Genomic DNA, 22,886 nt, shown 5'->3' with positions numbered 1-22,886 from the left:
CCAGTGCTGGGAACGGCAGCCCGGAAAGAGAAACAGAGGTCAGGACACTGACGACGTTGTGGGCCGCCGCACTGACTCTGGAATGCCTGACTTTGGGCTTATTTTGCAAGACAGAAAAGACACCTCTTTGTCTAAGCCACTGTTATTTAGGGACTTTGTTGTCAATAGTCAAACATAATTCCTACATGGTGAGGTCGGAGGCTGGGGTGTAAGTGTGTGTGTGTGTGTTAGAAGGTGGAAGAGAGAACAAGCGGACTGGGGGTTTGAGGATCTACATAGCTCTAAAGTCATTTATGAATTGAAAAAGCCGAGAAGCACAACCGTAGGAAACCAGTCTGGGGATCTGGGATCAGAAAAGCCGGTGGTTATCCAAATGTGTATCTACCTAGTGCAAACATACGGCGTGCAGGTCCACCCTCTCTTCCTGCACCTATTGACTTTGACAATATCCATCCTATAAAGACTGGTGTTTACATTTGAAGCCAGTAGCAGCTTTTACTGAAGGAGAAAAATACTTCCTCAATTTTTTCAGGTTTAAGGTCAATTCTGCACACATTGATTAAAACACTGAAAGGCACTTCTGTGAGCTTAATTATCTCTGAAAACATGCACTGTTATGTGTTATGTTCACTGTTGTCTAGATTGAGGGCTTTAGGGCTTTGAATACACTATAGTTTAAAATCCTTTTCTTTCATTCCTGCGAAAATGTTTTGACTATTGTGAAATATGAACCCAGAATGCCCTAAAGCCCTGAGCAAATGGTTAGCAAGACTTCAAGCTTTGTTATATTTTTTATGTTATTATGTTTCTGATGCAGGCTAAAATCATCTCCATTGGTACAGAAACTAGAAAACGTGTTTCCTTGGATACACTGTATTGCCTCTCGGGGGAACTATTCATCTTGAAACACCCAGGGCCATTGAGAGTCGTTCATTCCTATCACTACACACCTTTTAAAAGTCAACAACTGATGGAGGAAAGTCTTTGCAAAGCACAAGATACTTATCTGCTTTTCAGTCCATTCTGTATAATTCCTGGAGTTTATGAGATTGAAAAAAATAATGCCAGTTGAGGCCATTTATCTAGTCTGTGGCAGCTGCAAATATAGCTGTTCCAGAAACAATCTCATCTTGAGCCTCCCAATTACCTTTAATGTCTGGATTAATGTACTAACCTCTCGTATTTAAGATCCGTCTTGGCTGTATTATCAGGATCGCAGAGACGAGCAAGTAGACAGAGGATTTACTGATTTGTGAAAAAAAACCTGTTAGCATCTTTGACATTTATTGGAAAGAAAACAACGCTTCAGCTTATTGAATATTTCAATAACTTATTCGTATGAGACAGAGAGAGAGAGACATGTTTCAAGGGAACCAGAGAGGCAGCATGGGAAACAGCACACAGTGCCATCCACAGACCCCAGGGCCGTGGGGGGACCAGGAGGAATAAGATTTCATCAGAAAGCCTCTCTCACTTGGACAAGAATATGCTAGACTCCCGCAGCTCACGGTACTGAATAAACAATGGAAACACTGATTTGACGTAGGCTCTGCTTCGAAACCATTGGAAAGCGTTAGTCGGAAAAGTGCATTTAACATGTGTTCCCTTTCTGCTCTTCACTTACCTGATCAAGAATGAAATGGGCTACATTGTGGATCACGTGGGCGAATGAAAGGCAGTGGACTCCAGAAACATTCCTTAAAGTCCTCACGGGAACCCCTGGCCCGTCCAGCTGACTCAGAAACCGTAAGCCGGCTGGGTTAGCGCTGGGTTAGCGCTGGCTTCCCGGTGGACAGGGAGGTTTTGAGCGCAAGGGCACGGCCCGGATTCGGAGCTCTGTTTGCTGGGGCCGGGAGCTGGGTGGCTCTGAGATCCCCAGGGGCTAGTCCAACTGTGCCCTTCAGAAACCTTGGCATCAACTGACAAGTGGGCCCACAAGCCATTGGGTTCCAGAATTTCCCTAGAGATGCCATCACAAGCCCCGGTGCCAAGGAGACCCACTGCAATCCTTGGCAAACCCATTTTTTTTTTTTTCTTGCTGTTGAATCAGATGAGAAGGGCCCAGGCCCAGGCCATGAAGAGCTAAGGGGCACACTCAGGAATCAGCCAATGAATGCATAGACAAATGGACGACAAGTCAATGTCTCTCTCTCAAAACCAGTAACACTGAAAAAAAGAAACAGTTAAGGTGCTTTCGAAGCTATGAAGAAGCCCAACCCACTCAGGGTTGGAACATGGCTCATAAATGGGGTTTGCTTCTGGTTTTGAACCCATCAGTATCCTCAGCACGACAGGTGAAGACCATGGTGTGCGTGGGGGGGGGGGGGGGGGGGGCAGAGCCCTGCAAAGTCTCTTCCTCTGTGCTATTCTGGACGAGACAGGTACTTGGCATTGCGCTGGCCCGGGTGGATACACACTGTGTTCTCACCAGCTGGAACAGTTCCATTTAAAGCTGGGATGAGCATTTCCTCAAGTGGGTACAGTATGCACACACACACACACACACGCACGCACGCTGGGCCCGCTCTCCCCAGGCACAGGGTGACATGTCATCATGCCCTTTCAGATGCAGGCTGTTGGCTCCATCCAGCATCCCTCCTAGGGGACCGGGGCTTTTGAGCTAAATTCAGCCTTTGAGTGCCTGGGAAGCCTGTTGTCCCTGGGGTACTTCTGGGAGAATAGAAGCCGATGAATTTTTTAACAAGAAAATGAATGTGGATGTGGATGTGTGTTTGATAATGGTCCAAGCTTTAATAGCACGGTAAAATATTTATCTTTTTTTTTTTTTTAATAGCTAGCATGCAATCAATCTGTACACATTGGTAGAACTTAGAAAGATCGAGGCCTACTCAGCCATGGCTGGATGCAACCACTCGACATTTAAAAATACACAGACCAGCTAATGGGAAGTGCAAACTCATCACCAGGCAAATCACTGAGATCATCTCTTTCCCCAAGAGGAAGAGGGAGTTTCTGGGAGCACATCCCTCATCTGAGGGCCCTCCATTCTTTTCTAAGCCAGAGTAAAGGGCTGTGGGTATCTCTTCTGGTTTGGGGTTTTAAGAAGTTAACTGTCTTAGCAAATCAGCTCACTAAGTTAATCTCCCTCTTGGACCCTGAGTGACTCTGATTCATTTCACCGAACTTCCCCACCCCCTCCTTGGGCACAGGGGGTAGGGTACCGACTGGGACGGAAGGTTAATAATAAATATTATGTAACTGTTTATCATGTAAAGATGGATGAATAATGGTCCTTCTTCCTTCTTAGATTTTTTCACAATGAGATGGGAAGGAGGGCTGGTTATAGGAAATCATCTAACACGGAATCAGAAAATGTTAGCAATGAGCAGACTCCCAAGACCAGCGTCTTTGTGTCCCAGGTACAGAAGCTGGAGGTGGACCGGAGTGGGGCTGAGTCATCCTCTCTTCTCACCAGGGCGGTGGAAGGGGGTGGAGAACAGGGGATGGGAAGTGTGGAAGGCAGACAGCGGGGCTCACTTTGCTGGCAGGCAGTTCGTGTAGGGCAGCGGTTCTCAACCTCCTGATGCCCGACCCTTTACTACAGCTCCTCGTGCTGTACGTGGCGTATCTGCACATGGGCGGACCCGCCTGGAGACGGATGGAGGAGCGGTGTCTCGGTTCCTAAGACCATTGGAAATATGTGTTTTCCGACGGTCTCAGGCAACCCCTGTGAAAGGGTCGTTCGACCCCCAAAGGGTTGAGAACCACTGGTATAAGGAGCATCCCTGTTCATTGGTGACTCTGAGTGGTTGTGTGAGGGGGGACTCTCTTCCCCTTACTTCTAAATTCCAAGTGTGTACAAGCAGTTAGGAGGGTCCAGAAAATAAATACTGGCACCCTGGCCACGTAGCTCAGTTGGTTGGAGCATTGTACTGATACACCAAGGTTGTGGGTTCAACCCCCCGTCAGGGCACATGCAAGAATCAACCAGTGAGTGCATGGATGGGTGGAGCAACAAATCGAGGTTCCTCTCTTCCTTCCTCTTTCTCTAAAATCAATCAATCAATCAATCAATCAATCAATCAATCATCAATCATGGCTACACACAAATTACCTTTCTCATCTTCTATTCATCTATACAGATGAAACAGAGATGGTCCTAAGATACCATGGAGCAAGAATTCTGTGGTTCTTTTCAGCACAAATTATTTTTTGATCTACAAAGAATTGCCTTTATCCCAACTAAGACTTGGAATTAGGCTTTTCTTTCTTTTCTCTTTCTTTTATATGGAAATGGCAGCTCTTTCTCAGATGAAACAGTCTGTTCCATGCATGCACATCACCTGGGACCTCTCGTGTCACTGACAAGTGCGTCTTGTCTTTCATATGGTTGTGGGGGCCTGAGCAGGATTTTCAACTTGAGTCGATCTGGCTGCTGGATTTATCATCTGCAGAGAAGCAGGGACAGTCTGCTGAGTCCCTGCAGCTGCCAACGAAGTGCCTTTCTCCCTGAGCACAAAGCCAGTTCCCCTCCAGACGACAAATGGGCGTGAATGGAGTTAATCTTCTTAACTCCATTCTGAAGGGTGTCTAGGTAAGAAGGACGATCTACATGATCTCAGCTCACACTTTAACCCGGAGTCGCCCCCTCTTTAGTTACCTTTACTAGGGTAGCAGGTCACCCTTCTGAGCTCTGGTACTACATTAGCACGAGGCAGCGCAGGGAAGACGGCCCCGCGGCACACCTTGTCCCCGAGCGTTGCCCCCTCCCCGTGCCGCAGATCACCTGCCGCAGGACAACCTGTGAGTGTGGAGCATGTCGCACTGTGACGGTGCAAAAAGAGATGATGAAAGAAAAGAAAAAAAACTGGTGGGAAGCTGCTCTCTTACATTCCCCACAATTCAAGGGTTTGATTTTTGGCTATTTTGGGACCATTCCTGGCTAGGGATACTTTGATAAGAACAAACTCTCCGCAGCCACCAGGATGACTCTTGTCATGTAAGCTGTTAAGGATAACTGCACGCAGATCCAAACATAACAGAGGATGTCACTTTATTGGCTGTCCACAGGAAGTCTGGCCACACAGGGCGGTGAAGACTGGCAGGTGTGGTGCACACAATACCTCGGTTAACTACCGAACAGACAGTTCACGGATTCCTGATTTGATAAAACCCCAGCAGCCCTCCGCAGCCCGGGTGCCACCTTCCCGGCTGTCATTACGCTGAAGAGACTGGCGAGTGACGGCATTGTGCATTTGTCTGGGTCTCTTGCACCGTCTTCCCGTCAACAGCACTTGGAAATTCACAGCACCTCCCTTTGCAGACCAACACCACGTAAACAGACCCGCGAGGCATGCAAATCCACATCTGGTCGTTGTTTCCTTCCGGGATTTTTTAATTAAACAAATGGAATGGCATGTCTAGTTCAAATATTAGTAGCTTAACACGTAAGTGCAATTTCAGTCTGGCCACGAGTCCCCTAAACCTTCCGCGTGTCAGGCACAGGGGCAGCAAGCAGACCGTGTGACCTCCAGGCATGCCCTTTCCCCGGAGCCTCTGGTCACAGCTCCCAGGCCCCCCAGCCCCAGGCCCACCCTTCACATTCCAAATGCCTGGAAATAGCTCTGTCTCTGTTTTCGCTGTAATCGAAGCAAAATCCAATGAAACCAAGCTGTAAGCATCTGGGTCCTGCTGCCTCTGTCGTTAGAGGGGGTCCGTTTACTCTGCAAGTGGTCCTTGTGCCCAGGACCTGAAGTTGTCTTCGCCACCGTGGCTCCGGGTCACGAGAACGTGGCTGTGGGAGCAGCCCCCGTCCCCGCTGGGCCCCGCGCTCACACGGAGCTGAGCTTCACCAGGCCGCGCACCGAGTCTTCGTGCAGAGAGTCCTGGCTGGCCAGGCCCAGGGCGTGCGAGGTGCGGCTGTGGGCCAGGGGGCTGCCGGCCAGCAGCCGGGGCGGCGAGGGAGCCTCCTCCGGGGTCAGGAACTGGTGGCCCATGTGCTCCTCTTTCAGAGGTAGGACGTCTGTGAGCCCTGCCTCGGCGGTGAGGTTGGGCATGGAGGAGGGCGGGGTGGGCTGCCCGAGCGTCAGGCTGGCACAGGGTGTGCCCAGGCCCGACTTCCCCGGCAGGTGCAGCTCATCGCTGGTGAGGCTGGGCTCGCTCTGCAGCAGGGGTGTGGCCGCGGCCTGCAAAACGAATTTGGTGCTCTGAATGCACTGGTCTTGGTCGCACTGGACAGCAGGAGGGAGCCAGCAAAGAGGAGCCCAGACGAGATGGCACAGGGTAGGGAGGGCAGGGGCACGGGGGCAGGGGGAGGGCAGGATGCGAGAGAGAGAGAAACTCGTTAGTGACACCTCAGTCAGCCAAGGGCAGAGAGCGTGCACAGTAGCCCGTTTCATTAGGAGACGCCCAGCATGCAGTGAACACCAACACCTGGCACCCTGAAAAGCTGCTGAAGCTCACGGTCCCCCACAGTGCCCGGGGAGCAAGGTGCAGCCTCAGCCTACCATGCCCCTGGCCCCTGTTCAGACAGGACCTCACTGCAAAACAGTCCCATCGATGCGTCATGGACTTGCCCACTTAACATTTAATTTAAAAAATTAAATAAAAATTATATAAATAAAAACATCCCACTGACAGAGTCATGGGCGTTTCCACCTGCCCCAGTCTGGTGGCTGTTTCTTGTTTGCTGAAAACCACTTTTACTGGACTGTTTTAAAAATACAGGGGCCCACGTTCACAGAAGCATTATTCACAATCACCGCAAGGTGGGAAGGACCCAGGTGTTCTTCGGCTGATGAATGAATAAACAGAACGTGGCTTACACGGACAGTGGGCTATTACCAAGCCACGATACGGAAGGGCATCCTCACACATGCTACAACACGGATGAACCTGGAGGACACCATGCTAATGAGCCCGACACTGAAGGACAAATCCTACGCGATCGCCCCTCTGTGAGGCACCTAGAGTAATCACACTCGCAGGGAGAGAAGGTAGGATGAGGCCCGCCGGGTCAAAGAGGACGGGTGATGGGAAGTCCCTGTTCAACGTTTGGAGTTTCGTTGTGTGAGGTGAAGAGTTCTGGAGACGGATGGTGGTGGTGATCGCATCATAATGTGAGCAAACCCAATGCCACTAAACTGTGCACGTAAAAATAGTTGAAGGGATACAGTTTGTATGTTTTCAAAAAAAGAAAAAAAATCGGGGCAGCAGAAGCCCCTGCGGGTCTGATCAGACTGCCTGTAAAAGCCTCAGAACGCCCCGCCGCTGAGCTGTCACCACGCTCGGGAACCACTAACTGAGCTAAGGTGGCGTTTAAGTCTGCGAGAGAGAATGCCACGCTTCACAAGCTGTTTCCCTCTCCTCTGGGTGTTTTGAAATCACAGTACACCTCGCACCGTTTCTTCCACTTGATGCACTGGCCAGGGGGATGTGGCTGGTGGCCTGCGGGTCTCTGACTCCGCCCGAACCCTTCCCTGGAGCTCAACTCTGCAGTGACTCGTGAGAGTTTCTCCTGTCGGTGGGGGTAGCAGGGAACACACCCCTGGCTCCACACTTTGGCGAGAAGCCAGGAGCTCCACTCCATGTTCCGGTTCAGAGAACAAACTCGTTTCCCCTCCTGACAAGCGAAGACCCCGCGGTGTGAAGCGAGGTGGTTTGCTCAAGTCTCGTGATGGAACGAAGGGCGGGATCCGGCTTTGGGGCTCAGATTGCTGGGCTGCAAACCTCTTTCCACGACACATGGGGTACACAGTAGGTGCTTAACAAACATGACTTGTCTTGTTACCCTTCCCTCTCTTCTCGGAACTGGGGTGCCTGGCAGCTTTGGGACGGGCACCCCTGCAACTACCCCACTGCCCCGCCTCCAGGCAGGAAGCCACGGGGCCCACGCAAAGCGCAGCCTCAGGACAGGAAACAGCTCCAAGTCAAAACGCCTTGGGCTTTGCATCGCGTTTGCTCGGGTGCCCGTGTCCTTCCCAGCCAGAGGAGCTTTCCCCCCAAATACGAGTGGCAGTCCACCCCCTACTCGCCCCAAGCCTCCACAAAGAGGTGGAAGAGCCGTAGTCTGAGCAAGTTACAGGGTTTAGAAGTTCAAAGACCCTGACGGAGCTTTTATGAGGAAGGCAAGTCTCCGGGGAGATCCTGGCTGTTGTCTCTACGCCTCACTGCAGCCCAGGGATCTTCAAACTCACCGAAAAGCTGGGGGGTGGGTAGGAGAAGGCTGGTAGTGGGGGGCTTCTTCGATGCGATGAACCCACCATTACCAGCTGGTTGAAGGGGGCTGTTAGGCGCGAACAATCATTTAACGCAGTTACCTCCCCAGTCATCACCCACATCATTTCAGCCACAGCGGTCGTGTTCCAAAGGGCATCCGAGTCGCCTTCTCTGCTCTTGTGGGAGGTTTCAGCTCGGGGAGGGGTCCTTCCTGCTGCCGGGCTGCAGCCAGCTCTGGTCCACACGGGTCTCGCTCTGCTCTCCAGCGCCGTCCGTCCATCTGCATGTTGGCAGAGGTGGACCAGAGCAACCTTCCTGGTGAAACTCTCCCTGGGAACTACCCCAGGGCCTTGGCGAGACTGCTTTGCAAAGGGCGTCTGTGATCGCACCGTCCGTCTCCTCACTGAGGGAGCTGCTCCGCTGCCTCCTCCCCTGTAGCTTCGCACAGCTCCCTGCAGGCCCCTCGCTGGCCCCGGGGCCGAGAGGCCAGGGCAGAGGCCAGGCCCCATCCTGGATGGCCGAACCCTGCTGTCAACCTCCCCTTCTGGGGCCCTCGCCCACCCTAACTCCTCGGTCCACACAGTGCCCCCAGCTCCCGGGAAAGATGAACTTGTGAATCAGATCGGTTGTCTCTGCTGAACTGAGGGAAGCCTTTTTATTGAAAACGAACTGACCAGCCCTCCTTTAGGGACCAGCCCTGCTTTAGGGACCAGCCCTGCTTTAGGGACCAGCCCTGCTTTAGGAACCAGCTCTTGAAGACTCACAGGGCGCATGTCAGAGCTCAGAGCTAGAGGACCCTGGCGAGGGCGGGAGGCCTGAGGATGAGGGGAGGGGGCTCCTCTCCCCTACTCACTTTCTCTTCCCTCACTCTTGGTCCTTCACCCTCCTCCTCTTCCCTAATCGCTCCTCAGGCCCCGCCCAGCGGCAGAGCTCCTGGGCACCCGTCAGAACCTTCTGGAATACCGCAGCTGCAAACAGTTTGTTGAGTTCCTGACAGCCCGAGTTCATCGAGAGCCACATGGAGTCTGATGAGGGCCAGAGGACGCTAAGTTCCCCGCGCTGACCTGAAGACAGCTCACACCTGCAGGCGAATTTACTCTGGGGGTCGATGCCTCCATCCAGGGCTCCCGGCTTGAACCTTCCAAGGCTTTGTTCCTTGCATATTGTTTTGTTTAGCATATTTTCTTCCTTAAAGAAGGCTCAGAATGGCATGCCTCAGGCCCCTGGGGCCGTGGGCCCATCCTGTGCACACCGTTGGTGATTCCTGTGGCCAACTCGTTAACACTGTAGCAAAGCCGTGGCCAGCCTCGTGGCCGGGCCCTGACGAAAATGCTCTCTGGTTCACCAGGGTCAAACTAAGGCGTTGAAAATGTGAAAGAAAAAATGTAGCCTAAAGCACTTCATGACAATGATCTATCAGTGAGCACAATTACTGGAACCATGAATCTGAGTGTCAAAATCCTGCTTGTATCCCGTAACTTTGAGACTAGTTCGCGTGTTCAACTGACTTCCCTCTAGAAGACCACTCCCCCTTGGGGTACCCAGGGACCACGCTTTCTTCCACAGGACATTGCCCACATGAGGCTCCTCGTGGCTCGTGGCTGGCCACTGGAATGGGATGCTATGGATTCTGTTGGATTTCAACCAAGGACAGTGCAATGGAATTAATTTCTCATAATATTAACTTTGTATGTTCTGAACATCTCTTTCTTGGAAGAAATGCAATGACCAGGAGACATTTGATGTTTCAAAGGTCAGAGCTTTCCCTCATTTTGCACACGGCCAAGTTCCACGGGGGATGGGCAGACAGACCTCCTGGCGGCACAGCCCATTCGAGAGCTTCAGGGGGACACGGCCGACACGCAGGGTTCCCGTGGCGATGACACATGAGCAGGTGTCCGTACACCTCTTCCTGTCTGCCTCTGCTCCTAATTCCCGTCTGCTCATTTCTTGTTGACGTTTCTGCTCGATGGCTTTCTCTTCGGCCCCACAGACCCGCTTGCCTCGTTCCCCTCCGTTGTTTCCTCTCAGCTTTCCTCACTCCTCTTCCTTCCCACCCCGTTCTCCTCTCACCCTGACCTTTCACCTGCCCCCCTCCCCCCACCCCTGCCGGCTCTTCCTATGAGGGCTCTTGTCTTCATCCAGTGGAGGGAGACATCACTGCTTCCTGTTTCCCGGCACCAACACCAAGAAGCCCTGGGAGTATTTTAATGTATCTAACCAGTTACACACTCGGGGTGGGGTGGGGGACCAAGCCCCAGGACACTGGACAAGGACAATTCATTACTATAAACCAGAAACTGACAAACTCATGTTTTCATTCCAACGACCCTTGACAAGTTCCTGTCGATCAAATACACGGTTGAACCACATGAACTTGCCTCTTTTCCGCTCGTCAGAAATCACCCAAATGCTGAATACGAACAGGACACGACCCGCTCACGTGTGCGCGTGGGCACCAGAAGACCCTGCTCTGTGCAGCTCAACTCGTACTGGCCGCAGGGAGTCGCCGGACGGCGCTGGGCTGCTGCCTAAAGCGCCAGCATTGAACTTGCGGAGATTTATGGCTTCAGATGTTCGAATGCCACAGGCATCGTCACTTACGGTTACCACTGAAAATCGGCCGAGATAATTTACTCTGTTTCTGCAGACGTTCAAATACAGTCGCTCACGTCGGAGCACATTGCATTTCACCCGCACTGACTCCAGGTCCGCAGTGGCCTCGGACACAGGGGAAAGGCCACTGAGAGCTGAGCGTGCAGCTTGCCAGACGCTCTTTATACACATGAAGAATGAATAAAATTATTCACTCAGTTTGCTCCAATTCTGTCTAAATGTATGAATGTTGGGCACTGTCTATTGCTGCCTGCCTACGAAGCCGAGTTCTGGGGTCTTGTCTCTTACAGTTACAGAAACACTACAGACTTTGAAAATGTCCCGAGAAGGTGGGTTGGGAGGGGAGCTTCCTTTTCATTCTTCTGTGAACGCGATCATTTAAATGTGCTTCTTTCGTTCGCAGTATTTGACTTTTCAGGTTGTGCGCGGAGAGTTCTGCTATGAGCACACTGTCGTCCAGGCACAGGGGAGAGGGGGGCAGGGGGCTTAGGTTTCCTGAGCGTCGTCAGAGGTGAGCTGATGCCCTGAAAGGGAGCCACACTGAACTGAACTATAAGGGTTACCAATGGCAACCTCTCCACCCACCGCACATACTTCTCCTTAGCCTCTGAATAATCCGTATGGCATCACAGACCAGTGCCTCGGGGTCACTGGCTACCTGGGGGTGGCTTTTCCACAGGAAAAGCAATCGCATCCCACCCTTCCCTGGTGAGTCGTGCCCAGCGGGTATGCCCTGAGCTGGAATCCAGTGCAGGTCTAGACGGGCTGGACCCCCGCAGGCACAGCAGTAGCTGGTGACGCTGATTAACCACATGGGGCGAAACAGCACCCCACGTCCTGTTAAACCTGCCTTCTGTGACTATCACAGAGGCGGGTAGTAGATGCTCAATAAACATTTGACAACTTAACGAATTGTGTCCCATCCTACCTTGACCTAAAGTCGCTCGGTGGTGTTAACACCTTCAAGAAAGTCTTTATTTTTTTATTTTTAAATCTCGAGAAACTGCAGAGCTTGGTGAGAGCAAGAATTAGGGGAGTCACGGGGTGAAACTAACACATGTTCATCAGTTTTGGTAAGAACCACATTTGTCAGTGGTCCGTTCTGGTGAAGCTTCGTAATACTTTTCTTCACATATTCCTTTGTGTCCTGTCCCCGGACTGCTGACCTCGAGGGCAGGGGGACTGTACCCTACAAACTGTGCATCCCTTGCGCCTGGTCGAGTCCTCAGCACACAGGAGGGACTTGAGAAGAGTTGCTGAATAGACCAGCGATTGTGCACACAGAGAAGTGATCACGGGTGCTGTGGTGGCAGTTCCGGTGAGCTCTGTCCTAACACGACTTCTGTCCTGCACCTGCAGACAGTGAGGGACTTCAGGCTTGAACACCCTTGTCTCCAGGCCTGTGCCCCTGAAGGGTGCAGCACATGACGGAGCGTGGGCAGTAGAGTCCTCAGACTGGGTTTGGACCCACGAGTCAAAGGCTGTGTGCCCTTGGGTAGGTGACCCACCTCTCCCGGCTTACAAAGTAACAGGGAGAGGCAAGCATGCCCACTTCCCACTGTTGGTTTGGGATTAAACGAGCCTCCAATCATATGCCTTGAACACAGCTGATTCCCAATAAACGTTCTCTCTTTCCTGTGCGCCTGTCTCTTTACTCCCTCTGTCCTCATTTTCCTCCCCTGAAAAATAAGAAGGGTGACCCTCAAGGGCCATGTGTGGGGGCGAGTGCACACAGAACAAGATGTCCTGGGCTTACATGGAGTGGAGTGACGAGCACTGAGATACACGCACGTTCTTCCAAAGACGACGGATTATCAGCAAAGCAAAGCAAAACAACACAAACGAAATACCACTCCCAACAAGCCCAGAAAGTTCTGCGGGGGGCTGGGGCCTCACTTCCCTGTCTGTAAACAGAGCAGAAGATCAGGGGGACTGGGTGGTTTCCCTGAGCCCAGTGGAGACAGCTGGCTTCCACCCTGCAGTCCTGTGTCCTCAGACACCTGTGCCCGGGAGGCCCATTCCCGGTCGACCTTGGAAGGCACCCTAACCCCGGAGCTCTGCTGTGGGGGACCCAGCTGCTCAGAAACACAGAGCTTCTTTCGGGAACTCTGTTCCCGATAAACGGGGACCACAGGCCAGCCAGGCTGCGATGCCCGGGCCGTGGAGAGCCCCGCCCTGCCCCGAGTCCCCCTGCAGACTGGAGAGCCTGCCTCGGGCCTGGCACAGCCGCGCTCGCCCTGCAGCGGCTCCGGTCAGCTTCCCCGCGAGGACACCTGGTCTGATTACCGCACGAGGGCCTGTGTGGCGGGTCTGAGATTTGGCCGGAAGTGGGGAGACAGACAGCGCCCGCCATCCACCGCACACTCAAGAGGGGGAGTCAGCACAGACCGAGGCAGAGGGACAGAATGGGACATGGGGCTGTCCAGCCAGCCAGCCCTGCTTCGGGCAGCAGGATCTCGACCCCCACACGGCACTGTGGCCCCCGGAAGGGGCATTTCATCAGAGACACCGCAAGCTGTTTCTGGAAGAGGTTTTGTGTGTCCTTCCCCCTCCAACCCCTAACACACCTGTCACCGGGCGGCCACGCCCCCTGCCCCTTGCCCGAGCCTCCCAGCCCCTGGCGTCGGCTGCTGCTGGGTTAGTGAGCACAGAAGCGGAGAGAAGCTCTGCAGGGAGCGGGCCCACGGCAGGCAGCACCTACCATGTCGCTCTGTGACGCTGTGGCCCCGTACGCCGCCAGCCCGTTGGAGGGCGCGGCCGGCTCAGGTGTGTCAGGCTGGATGTACCCTCTTCTGTCAATGAGGCTGCAAGAGAAAGCGACAGTACAGGAGAAGGGGAGTGAGGAGAAAGCCAACGATGCCATCAACGTTGGGGTCCCTCCTCAGACACCTTGGAATATACCTCTACTCACCGTCAGTGGTCAGGTACCAAACTGTCACTTCTGCTCCTTCAAATGCCTAGAGCATCTGTTCCCTCCCTGCCATGGGCTGCAGCCCCCGCCTCGCCCGCTGGCCTCAGGCCCACCAGCCTCTGCCCTCCGCCCATGGCCCCCATGGCCAGTCTGGTCCTGTCACCCTCCGGCTGGCACAGCTTCGAGGCGCTCCATCACCCACGATCACATCCAGGCTCCCGTGCTCGGCCTTCAGGCCTCATGTGCCTGTCCCAACTTCTTCTCCAGCCTTAAGTCCACGTCCCCGTCACAGACACGCCCGTAGGCCGTTCCCTCCGCAGTCGGGTCTGGGCCCGCCAAGCGCCAGCACGCTGTGCCCACCAGAAGCCACCTGCCTGGGGCTGTGCGCTGGGCGCTTTGCCAGCTCTGGATTTTCATTCAAACTGTGTTTTTCTTACCCAAAGTCACTTTCCCTTTCCCGCCACTGTCTGTTCTTCACAGCCAGGTTCAAAAGCCCCGCAGCCCGTGGTCTGTCCCTGCACCTGCTTTCGTCCTTCTCTGGCTTCTCCTAGCGACACACCTCCCTGCCTGCCTGGTGTCACAGTGACTTTATACAGTCGGGTCGAGCAGCCTGCAAGCTCCCGTTTCTCCCACCTCTGGTCCCAGAGGATCTGGGGCGCAGAGTCCCCTGGGCACCTGTGTCCCATCCTGGGCACCTGTGTCCCATCCTGTGGCACCTGTCATGGGGTGTGGGCTGCACCAGGGCAAGAATGGAGTCTCCTTAATCATTGTCTCTCCACAACCGACGGCCAGGAGGCGCTGAGCAAAGCTTGTTGATTAAATGAACATGGTCCTGTGTCCCACAGATGGGTTTTCTGATCCAGGTTCCTAAAGACACCCTTCCTGTGCTCTATGGGCGGCGGCCCAGCGAGAAGGTGGGGGGCAGCCTTCCCTTGCCTTCGAAAGAGCTGCCTTGAGCGAGGGCTCAGCGTCGACCTTGAGTCTAAGGGCAGGACTGCAAAGGGCAACAGGAGTTCGGCTAAGAAGTGGGCACACCTGCTGTGGCCCCCACGGCGGGGGCTCAGGCCACACTCCAGCGGCTTCTGCGAGACAGCATTAGTGCACCCCCTGCGCGGGCGGGCTGCGGGCTCCGCCGGGCAGTCTGGCTCTCAGAAGACGGGCGTCATTATCTAACGACTGCCTTTCGGCATTCTCGACGGAACACCAAGCCACTGAACAATGCTTGTGACGGGATCTTGGAACAGAACTCTCTCTGCTTAGTTTCAGCTGAATCCTCAGAAGTTTAGGAAAAACAACAGGCACCAGGAGCCTCCATCTGTCAAAGGGAGGCACTGGCCCCCCTCAGGACGTCAAGCGGTTCTCGAACCAAGTGTCCAAGGGTAGAGAAGACAGAGGGAAGCATTGGAGTCACCCGACCCTGCCGATGAAGGGCACCAGGAGGCCGGGGCCGGGGCTGGTGGGTGAGGCGAGGGGCAGCCAGACGTGGAAAGACCCAGTGTGGAGTTGGCTCCAAGGTACATGTCGGGGGTTGAATTGTATCCCCTCAAAACATACAATGAACATATGGACTTGGACAACAGTGTGGTGATTGTGAGGTGGGGGTGGAGGTGGGAGAGGGTATAGGGGGATAAACAGTGATGGAGAAAATGAAATGAAGGGAAAAACAATAAAGCATCTAGTGCGTGCACACATTCACGCACACACACACACACACACACACACACATCCCAACCCAGGGTGGAAAGTATTGACCTTCAATGAACTTTGGAGTTCTGATTCACTGAAATGACACTATTTTGGAGGAAATGAAAGTGCCATGAGTCCTTTTTTTCTCTTTTAAGTGACAGGAGAAATTAAGGGACTTGCAGGGGATTTCATCCAGGAGCAGAAAAAGAACTAGGTCATCAAGAGAGTCTGAAGGGGCAGCAGGGAGGAACAATAAAGCCTTCGACCTGCATCCTGTGTGTTCAGCCTGGTTCATGTCCCAGCTACCACCCAAGACTGGCATTCTGGTCCTCACGGCGGTCACGGGCCCTCCTGATCTGGCTGTGCTCCCTGCGTCTCCTCTCTGGCCTTCCCCTCCCTGGCCCTCACTCTTGCTCCACTGACAAGCCGGGCTCTCCTCTGACCTCTGGGCCTTGGCGCGTGCTCCTGCCTCTGTCTGTCCTCGCACAGTGCCCTTCTCCTAATTCCTGCTCATCCTTTAGGATACATCATGGAGAGCCGCCTCCTCCGGGAAGCCCGCCCAGCTGTCCCCTGAACCTGCACCAGCCCTCCCTCACAGCCCCTCCCCCACTGTGGGGACTTGCCATCAATGGGTCTGGATGGCCCATGAACCCGCACGCTCTCTCCCGCGCATCCCCCGCACCCGCCAGGCTTTGCCCCACAGCTGTGCTCAGTGATGGTGGCCAAGTGAATTCTTACGACTGGCTGACCCACAGTGCTGCCTCACAGGGCCTGACCTGAACGCACCTTGGGATCTGACGTCTTTCCAATTTTTTATTCCTCCTGCCAGACTTGTACGAGGACCCCCATTCCCACCCTGCTGTCCCCACACCTGGGAACACCGCAAGGAGCAGAACGTGGTCTGTAGCTCTCCCTGCGAACAGGAAGACACTCACACGCTCTCGTGAGCACGTTGTCACGCTGCTTAAGAACGTTTCAGGGCCCGGCTGGTTTGGCTCAGTGGTTAGATCATTGGCCCGTGGTCCGAGGGGTCTCGGGTTCAATTCCCAGTCAAGGGCACCTACCTGGGTTGCAGGTTTGATCTCCAGTTGGGATCATGCGGGAGGCAGGCAACCAATTGATGTGCCTCTCTCACTCTGATCCTCCTCCCTCCCTTCCACTCTAAAAAATCAATGGAAAAATATCCTTGGGTGAGGATTAAAAAAAAAAATGTTTTAGAGGTAGCTCAAGGGCATGATTCTGGGCACGCAGGTGGTCCCTCACCCCCTCTGAAGCAGGGACACTGCTGAGCGGGTGGGCCAGAGGGCCCAGGAGAGGCTGGAGAGAGGAGAAAGGAAGAGACAAGGGGAGGACAGACAACACTCCGTCCGGCCAGCTCTGTGGGGCCTGCGGCCCAGGGCAGAGGGCCGTGGTCCCTGTGAAATCCAAGTGGTTCAGAGGGGAGGGACTTGGATTTTGGAACGAATACAGCCCCAACTCGGCCAAAACAGCAATTTTAATCCCGTTGTGGGAGAAATGGCTTCGGTTGTGACAAGGCTGATCTGACAAAGCAGCGCCAAGTGGAAACCGAAGACTCGGGAACAAGAACAGAGATTTGGACAGAATGTGAGACTTGTAAATTCTCCTGGATTCAGACGTGTTCCAGACACAGGGAAGATGCCTGCCCAGGTCTCTCTGGCTTCTTATCCGCCTCCAGGCCCTGCTCTCACCAACCACAACAAACACACCAACAGGAAACTCAAGCTCAACTATGAAAACCAAGCCTTTCCTGAGGGTTTTTCTGGCCTAAAGAACCCCAAGGGGGGCCCTGGAGAAGGGCCGGCACCCTCCCGGGCAAGCTGACTCACCTTCTACAGCAGCTCCTCCACCCAGGGTCCTCGGCTTCCCCTCCGCCAGCCCCTCCTCAGGGGAGGCCAGTGAGGGGCAGGTCTATGGACCCCCAGCTTTCTAGGCCCAAACTGGAAAAAGATCCAGTTACCCAACAGCACCAATAACAATAACCCAGGAGCAATTACTAAACGGCCTTGGACTATATCCTTTGGTTTTTCCTTTTCTATGGCGGGGGGGGGGGGGGGGGGTCGCTCTTACTTCCCTATAATGTTTCGTGGAGGCTGACAATCAGATTAAGTTTGCATTCCTGAGCACGTCAGCGGTGACTGGCCAGGGGTCCCAGTGCACAGTGGGCCGGCCTTGGAGGCGACCCTGTGACTTCTGTGGTTTCTTTCCATTTCACATTTAGAGACTTAAGCAAGGAGGCAGTAATGGCTTGGGAACTCACTCTAGATGCCTGGAGTACTTGCTCAATAAATTTTGTTGTTGTTGTTAATCCTCACCCAAGGATATCTTTCCATTGATTTTTTAGAGAGAGTGGAAGGGAGGGAGGGAGGGAGGGAGGGAGGAAGAGAAACATAAATGTGAGAGAGACACATAGGTTGACTGTCTCCCACATCACCTCCACCAGGGCCGGGAATTGAACCTGCAACCCGGGTGTCCTTGACTGGGAATCAAACCCAAGACTGGTCCTCGCGCAGATGCTCTAACTGCTGAGCCAAACTGGCCAAGGCTCTCAATAAATATTTTTGATAACTGACTGATCTGTTGGAAACCCTCTGCGTGGGTGTAACTCCAAATAATCCAGAGCTGACTGTGGACTTGTGCAATTCTGACCAGAGGCAGCATGCCCCAGCCCACACACACGCTGGTTGCGATGTCAGGTGCTGGGTTCGAGTCCCGACGGGGCAGCATTTACTAGCTGTGTGATCTTGGCCACGTTATTTAACCTCTCTGTGCCTTAGTTTCCTCATCCACAGAATGGGATATAATAGTACCTGCTCCGCAGGTACAGCGTGAGGTTCTAAAAGGTAACACAGGTAAGTGCTTAGAGCAGAAACCAACACCGTTCAGTAAATGTTGGCCGCTTCCTTGTTAGTATCATCGTTGGCTTCTCATCACCAGTGTCAACTGCTCCAGGCCACACAGGTCTCCCTCTGAACTATTTTAGCATTTACGTTCGAGACACCTCAGCTCTACCACTCATTTCTCCAGGTTTTCTCGTTGCTTCCTGCATGTGTGTCCTGGTCCCCTTACTGCGCTGCCTCAGCTCCCTGCTCACCACGGGCCCACAACCTCCTTCCGTAATTAATGAGGTCACATGCCTCAGTTTCCCTATTGGACCCTTAGGGGATTTTTCCCGAACTTGACACAAATTCAGCAGAAGAACCAAGAAGGGGTTAAGCCTAACAGAACCAACAGCCAGGTCTCTCTGACTCTCTCACTGAGTCTGTGTCCCCGTGGTACCGAGTGGACAGCGCGGCCCGTCCTGCGGCAGGGACAGGCCGCTCCCTGGCGAGGCCGCTGCTCACTCACCAGGGTGTGTACTCGCCTAAGGCTGGTGAAGGGCCCGGCGCTTTCGGAACCTCACCTTGGAGAGATGGGCCCACACAGGGCCACACAGCAATTTGTGAAGATATTTCCGTAGCTGTAGGGGTTGTAATTCTCTTTACCTCTTTTATTTGACCAAGATCCTTTAATCTGAAAGAGAAAGACAGTGACACAGTATCCTTCACACCAAGGCCACAGTTTGAGAGAAATGGACCAGAAGTCCATAAGAGGTACGCACTCTTGACTCATTTCGTCGGCAGGAGAACCGAGACCTTTCCCCAGGGAAACTGGCCTTTCTCCCAAACCTGGAGATACCCCCCAACAGCAGGTCAGATTAGGGAGAAAGCAACACTCTCTGGGGGCAACCTCATTTCTACTCCATAACACAGAAGGCCAGCTCCCACGAGCCCCTGAGATCTTCCCCCCCACGTTTCCGGTGCTAAAATGGTGACTCCATGAATGGGTGGCGAGGCTCCCCTAACTGCCAAGTCACAGCCTGTCTGAGTTTGGCCTCACGGTGTTGCCAGAATCATCTTGCAGGTTCTCAAGGCCACAGTTCCCAAGCATGAACGATGCGCTAACATTCCCGTTACTCGAGCATCTCATCAGCACTGGTCCCTCAAGCCCGCAGGCAACGGGACTGAATCCCAGCCGTGTGCTGCGGAGGCTGCCGGCCTCAACATTACAGCAGAGAGCACAGGCTCATGAAGGGACACTGCCAACACGACGTTTCCTGTCTTCATGCCCCTCTCCGTCCACAAGCACAGGCAGACGGTCCCGCCCAGAAGTTGACTTTGGGTCTGGTGACCTCCAGAAATGATGCGGAGACGTTAACTCTGGAAGGCAGCTCTTTGCTCCGAGATGCCAGCCTGCCCTGGTCTCCCTTCAGGGGAGGGGTCGAGTGCTCACACAAGTACTGAAAAGGAACAGAACAGAATGCCCTCCGCAAGGCTGGAGTTGGGGGTCACTTGGCTGATCGTAGTGTCCAGTTAACTGACGTGGTCAGAAAGCAAGATGACAAGGAGACTTCCGACAGGGAGCTGGGGTGTGACAGATGCGAGGCTTTGCCCCCCAAAGGCTCCCATCTGGGAGGGGGTGTACGGAGACCTCGGCTCCTGACGTCCCCTCCCCCCCTCGGTTGCAGAACACACCCGGGCCCGCACGGCCAGGACTTACGTCTTCATTGGTCGTCTGGTTGGAGCTGATCAGGTAGGTGTGGAAACCCAAGAGCCCAACGATAGACCAGACGGAGAAGAAGCACACCACGGCCTCCAGCACGGTGACCCGGAGTCAAGGATATGACGGGAGGACGGCGTGAGGTTGGGATGGGAAACACCACAGCCACTCGCTCAGGCCTCGGGACCACCTAGCCTCCCACGGGTGCTCTCCCTACCCGGAGGGACCTCGGGCGGGCGTGCCCCCACGCAGCACTCTCGCTCAGTAAGTGACAGGTGGGCTCCCTGATGGTGACCCGTTGGCTTCCTCATGGGCTCCTCCACCTGACCACCCGCGGTGGCAGTGACACCAGAACCAGGCCGCTGGGGTTGGCAGTGGCCCTGGCCTCCAATGCAAAACTCACTAATGAATGTCACTTCAATCGCAGACTCTAATTTGGCTTCTGAGTGCTGAGGCTTATAGTACCCACAGGTTTCTAACCCACCTGATGTGGAGGCTGTGAGTGGATTGTCGCAGGGCTGACCTGGGTGGCTGTACCCGGGCAGGGTTTGTCTCCATGGCTCTCTCTCCTGGGCAGCCCTTGCACACGCGGGTGGCTGCTGCTCCCAGCATGGGCTTCTGAACCGGTGGGGACATTTCTTAGAGTGGCATCGGGGTGAGGGTCAGCTTTACTTAGGGGGATCCTTTCCCTGCCCCTTAGCCAACCCTGACATAGAAGGCTGTGAACCCTGGATGCTCACTAGGCCCTGGGGGACAGACAGTTCATAAGATGTGTTACGACCAAAGGAGAAAAAGGGGTGGCATTCTTCAACAGGACACATAAACCTACCAGGAGTGTGGCGACTCGAAAAGACTAGAGAGATTTTCGGTTCCACAAATGTTTATAAAGCACTATTTACAGGATACAGATGTTTCGCAGGAAACAAATCCTTCATAGGTCTGGGAATTTAAATCTACACCATGCCTCCCCCGACAATAAATTACAGTCCAGAGACAATAAATACTCGTGTTTCCTAATGCCCCCACGGACAGAAGCCATGGATCACACTGTAATACATCACCTTCAGACCAAGAAACGAACACATCACCCAGGCAGCGCCATGACTCGCCGCGTCAGATGAAATGAAGGGGTGCCTGCCTGCTGACCGACGGTCAGCATCAGGGTACACCACTGGGCTGCTCTGGGGGGGCCCCAAATGCTTTACTGTTCTAAGATCAAAACTTCCAGAAACTGCAAGGCACAGAAAAGCACCAGCCTGAAGTTACGAGGACCTCCCCGGAGGAGGAGAACGTCTCGGTGCCGGCTGGCGAGGAAAACAGCCGAGGCCCAGCAGCCGGCCCCCTTCCTGGAGGAAGGAGAGGGGAAACGAAGGTGGCGTTTCAGAGAAGCAGAGAAACGTGGGTGGGGAGAGAGGGCGGTGGGGGAACAGAGAGGGCAGAGAAGCAGACCCCTACCCAGGGCTGCCACCCCGAGCAGCCCCTTCCTTTCTCCCAGGGTGACCCTGGTGGGCAAATGGTCATGGTGGGAGGCCTGGTGCGCACAAGGGCACTCACGGGCAGTGGTCTATGTAGCAAGATGGTCTCATTCTCAACTGCGTTCCGACAGGTCAGGACTCACAGATGCCCCTTCTCCCAACCTCTTCCCCACCCCGTGAGAGGACAGACTGAAGAGGCCGGCCGTGTGGGAGTCATGCCCCACGCTGGTGTGAAAGCAGAGGTGGTGTGGACCAGGGGCCAGGCCGGGCACACCGGGGCAGACGGTCAGGGAGACGGTGCAGGGAGGTGGCAATGACTCGCACAGGCGGGAGAAAGACAAATGCTGGAGAGATCGGAGACACATCAAACCAAGCGAGAAAGGTCAAGGGTACAAAAGACAGCATGGAAAAACCGAAGCAAATATGTATCCACTGAACAGCACGTGAAGAGCCGAACTTAGATTTCAGAACTACTCCGTAGGCCAGAAGCTTCCCCTGGTAGGAGGACGATGCCCCAGGTGATGCCCCAATGCACGTAACATTCCTGGGTGCAAACCACAGAAAACTGGCGTCACAGTGGAGGCGAATGACAGCAGCTGAAGTGGCCGCTGCCCATGTTCTGTTTCTTTGCAAGGCGCTCACAATCACCCCCACAAGGAGGCATCGTTCTGCCGGTGGACGTGGGATTTTAAAGGCTTTGTGCAACACCAGCAAAATGCAGCTTCTGTACTGATGTCTCATGTCTCGGAACCGTTCCGTAAAGAGCAGAGTGCAGCCCCATTAGCCCACCGCGGTGTCACCATGACATGAATTCATGGGGTGCAAACTGCGGCCCACTCTGGCTTCTCCCCGAGTCTGGAGAGACAGTCACCACCAGTCCTAACAATGGCTGGAGCCACAGGCGTGTCAGGTGCCACTCAAAGGCTTCACAGGGACGGACTTAATCCTCAGACCAGCCCAGTGAGAAGCACAGTTCCCACTTGACAGACAGGGAAACTGAGGCAGAGAGCAGTTAAATAACTTGCTTGAGAAACAGCAGAGCTAGGACTTGAACCCTGGGGTGTGGCTCTGCCGGCACGGCAGACACGCCGTGGGCCGGCTGCTTTCTTAGTTCTCGCTGAGGGGCAGGTGGCTCTAGGCTCCCCATCCCCCCTCTGCTGGGGGACCCTCGTCAGGGGTTCCTGAACCTGCGGCAGCTGAGGAGCCCGTCCCTCCATTCACTCTGACTGCGGCGCAAGCACCTGAACAACACCCCCTCGGACCCAACAGCTAGACACTGTCTGTCTGCCAGAGTGAGAATAATACACATTTCTCTTAAATGTGTACAAACCCCCAACTGATTTTCTACACAGAAAGATGAGAGGAGACGCCCACTGCACCAGGAGCCAATTTAAAAGCACTGGGTTTACCGCTCAGAGAGGCGCTCCCGTCCGAGCAGGTACCACTGCGGCCGCGGCCTGTCC

General features: G+C 54.2%; 1 protein-coding gene across 1 annotated transcript in view; it reads right to left on the bottom strand.

The window, feature by feature from the left end:
- Positions 1-5,066: 5,066 nt before the first annotated feature.
- ZDHHC14 (zinc finger DHHC-type palmitoyltransferase 14) overlaps positions 5,067-22,886 on the bottom strand; it is a 139,534-nt gene continuing 121,714 nt past the window's right edge. Inside the window, exons 7-9 of the mRNA XM_036247852.1 lie at positions 18,813-18,922; positions 13,496-13,598; positions 5,067-6,146 (exon numbers count right to left, since the gene is read on the bottom strand). Of these exons, the coding sequence (XP_036103745.1) occupies positions 5,793-6,146; positions 13,496-13,598; positions 18,813-18,922 (567 nt within the window). The 3' untranslated portion in view covers positions 5,067-5,792. The remainder of the gene's footprint in view (positions 6,147-13,495; positions 13,599-18,812; positions 18,923-22,886) is intronic.

The sequence above is a fragment of the Molossus molossus genome, unplaced genomic scaffold (genome assembly GCF_014108415.1).
Source record: "Molossus molossus isolate mMolMol1 unplaced genomic scaffold, mMolMol1.p scaffold_m16_p_8, whole genome shotgun sequence".
NCBI lineage: Eukaryota > Metazoa > Chordata > Mammalia > Chiroptera > Molossidae > Molossus > Molossus molossus.
The sequence above is the reverse complement of the archived record's forward strand: the minus strand, read 5'-3'. Positions and strand labels throughout refer to the sequence as shown.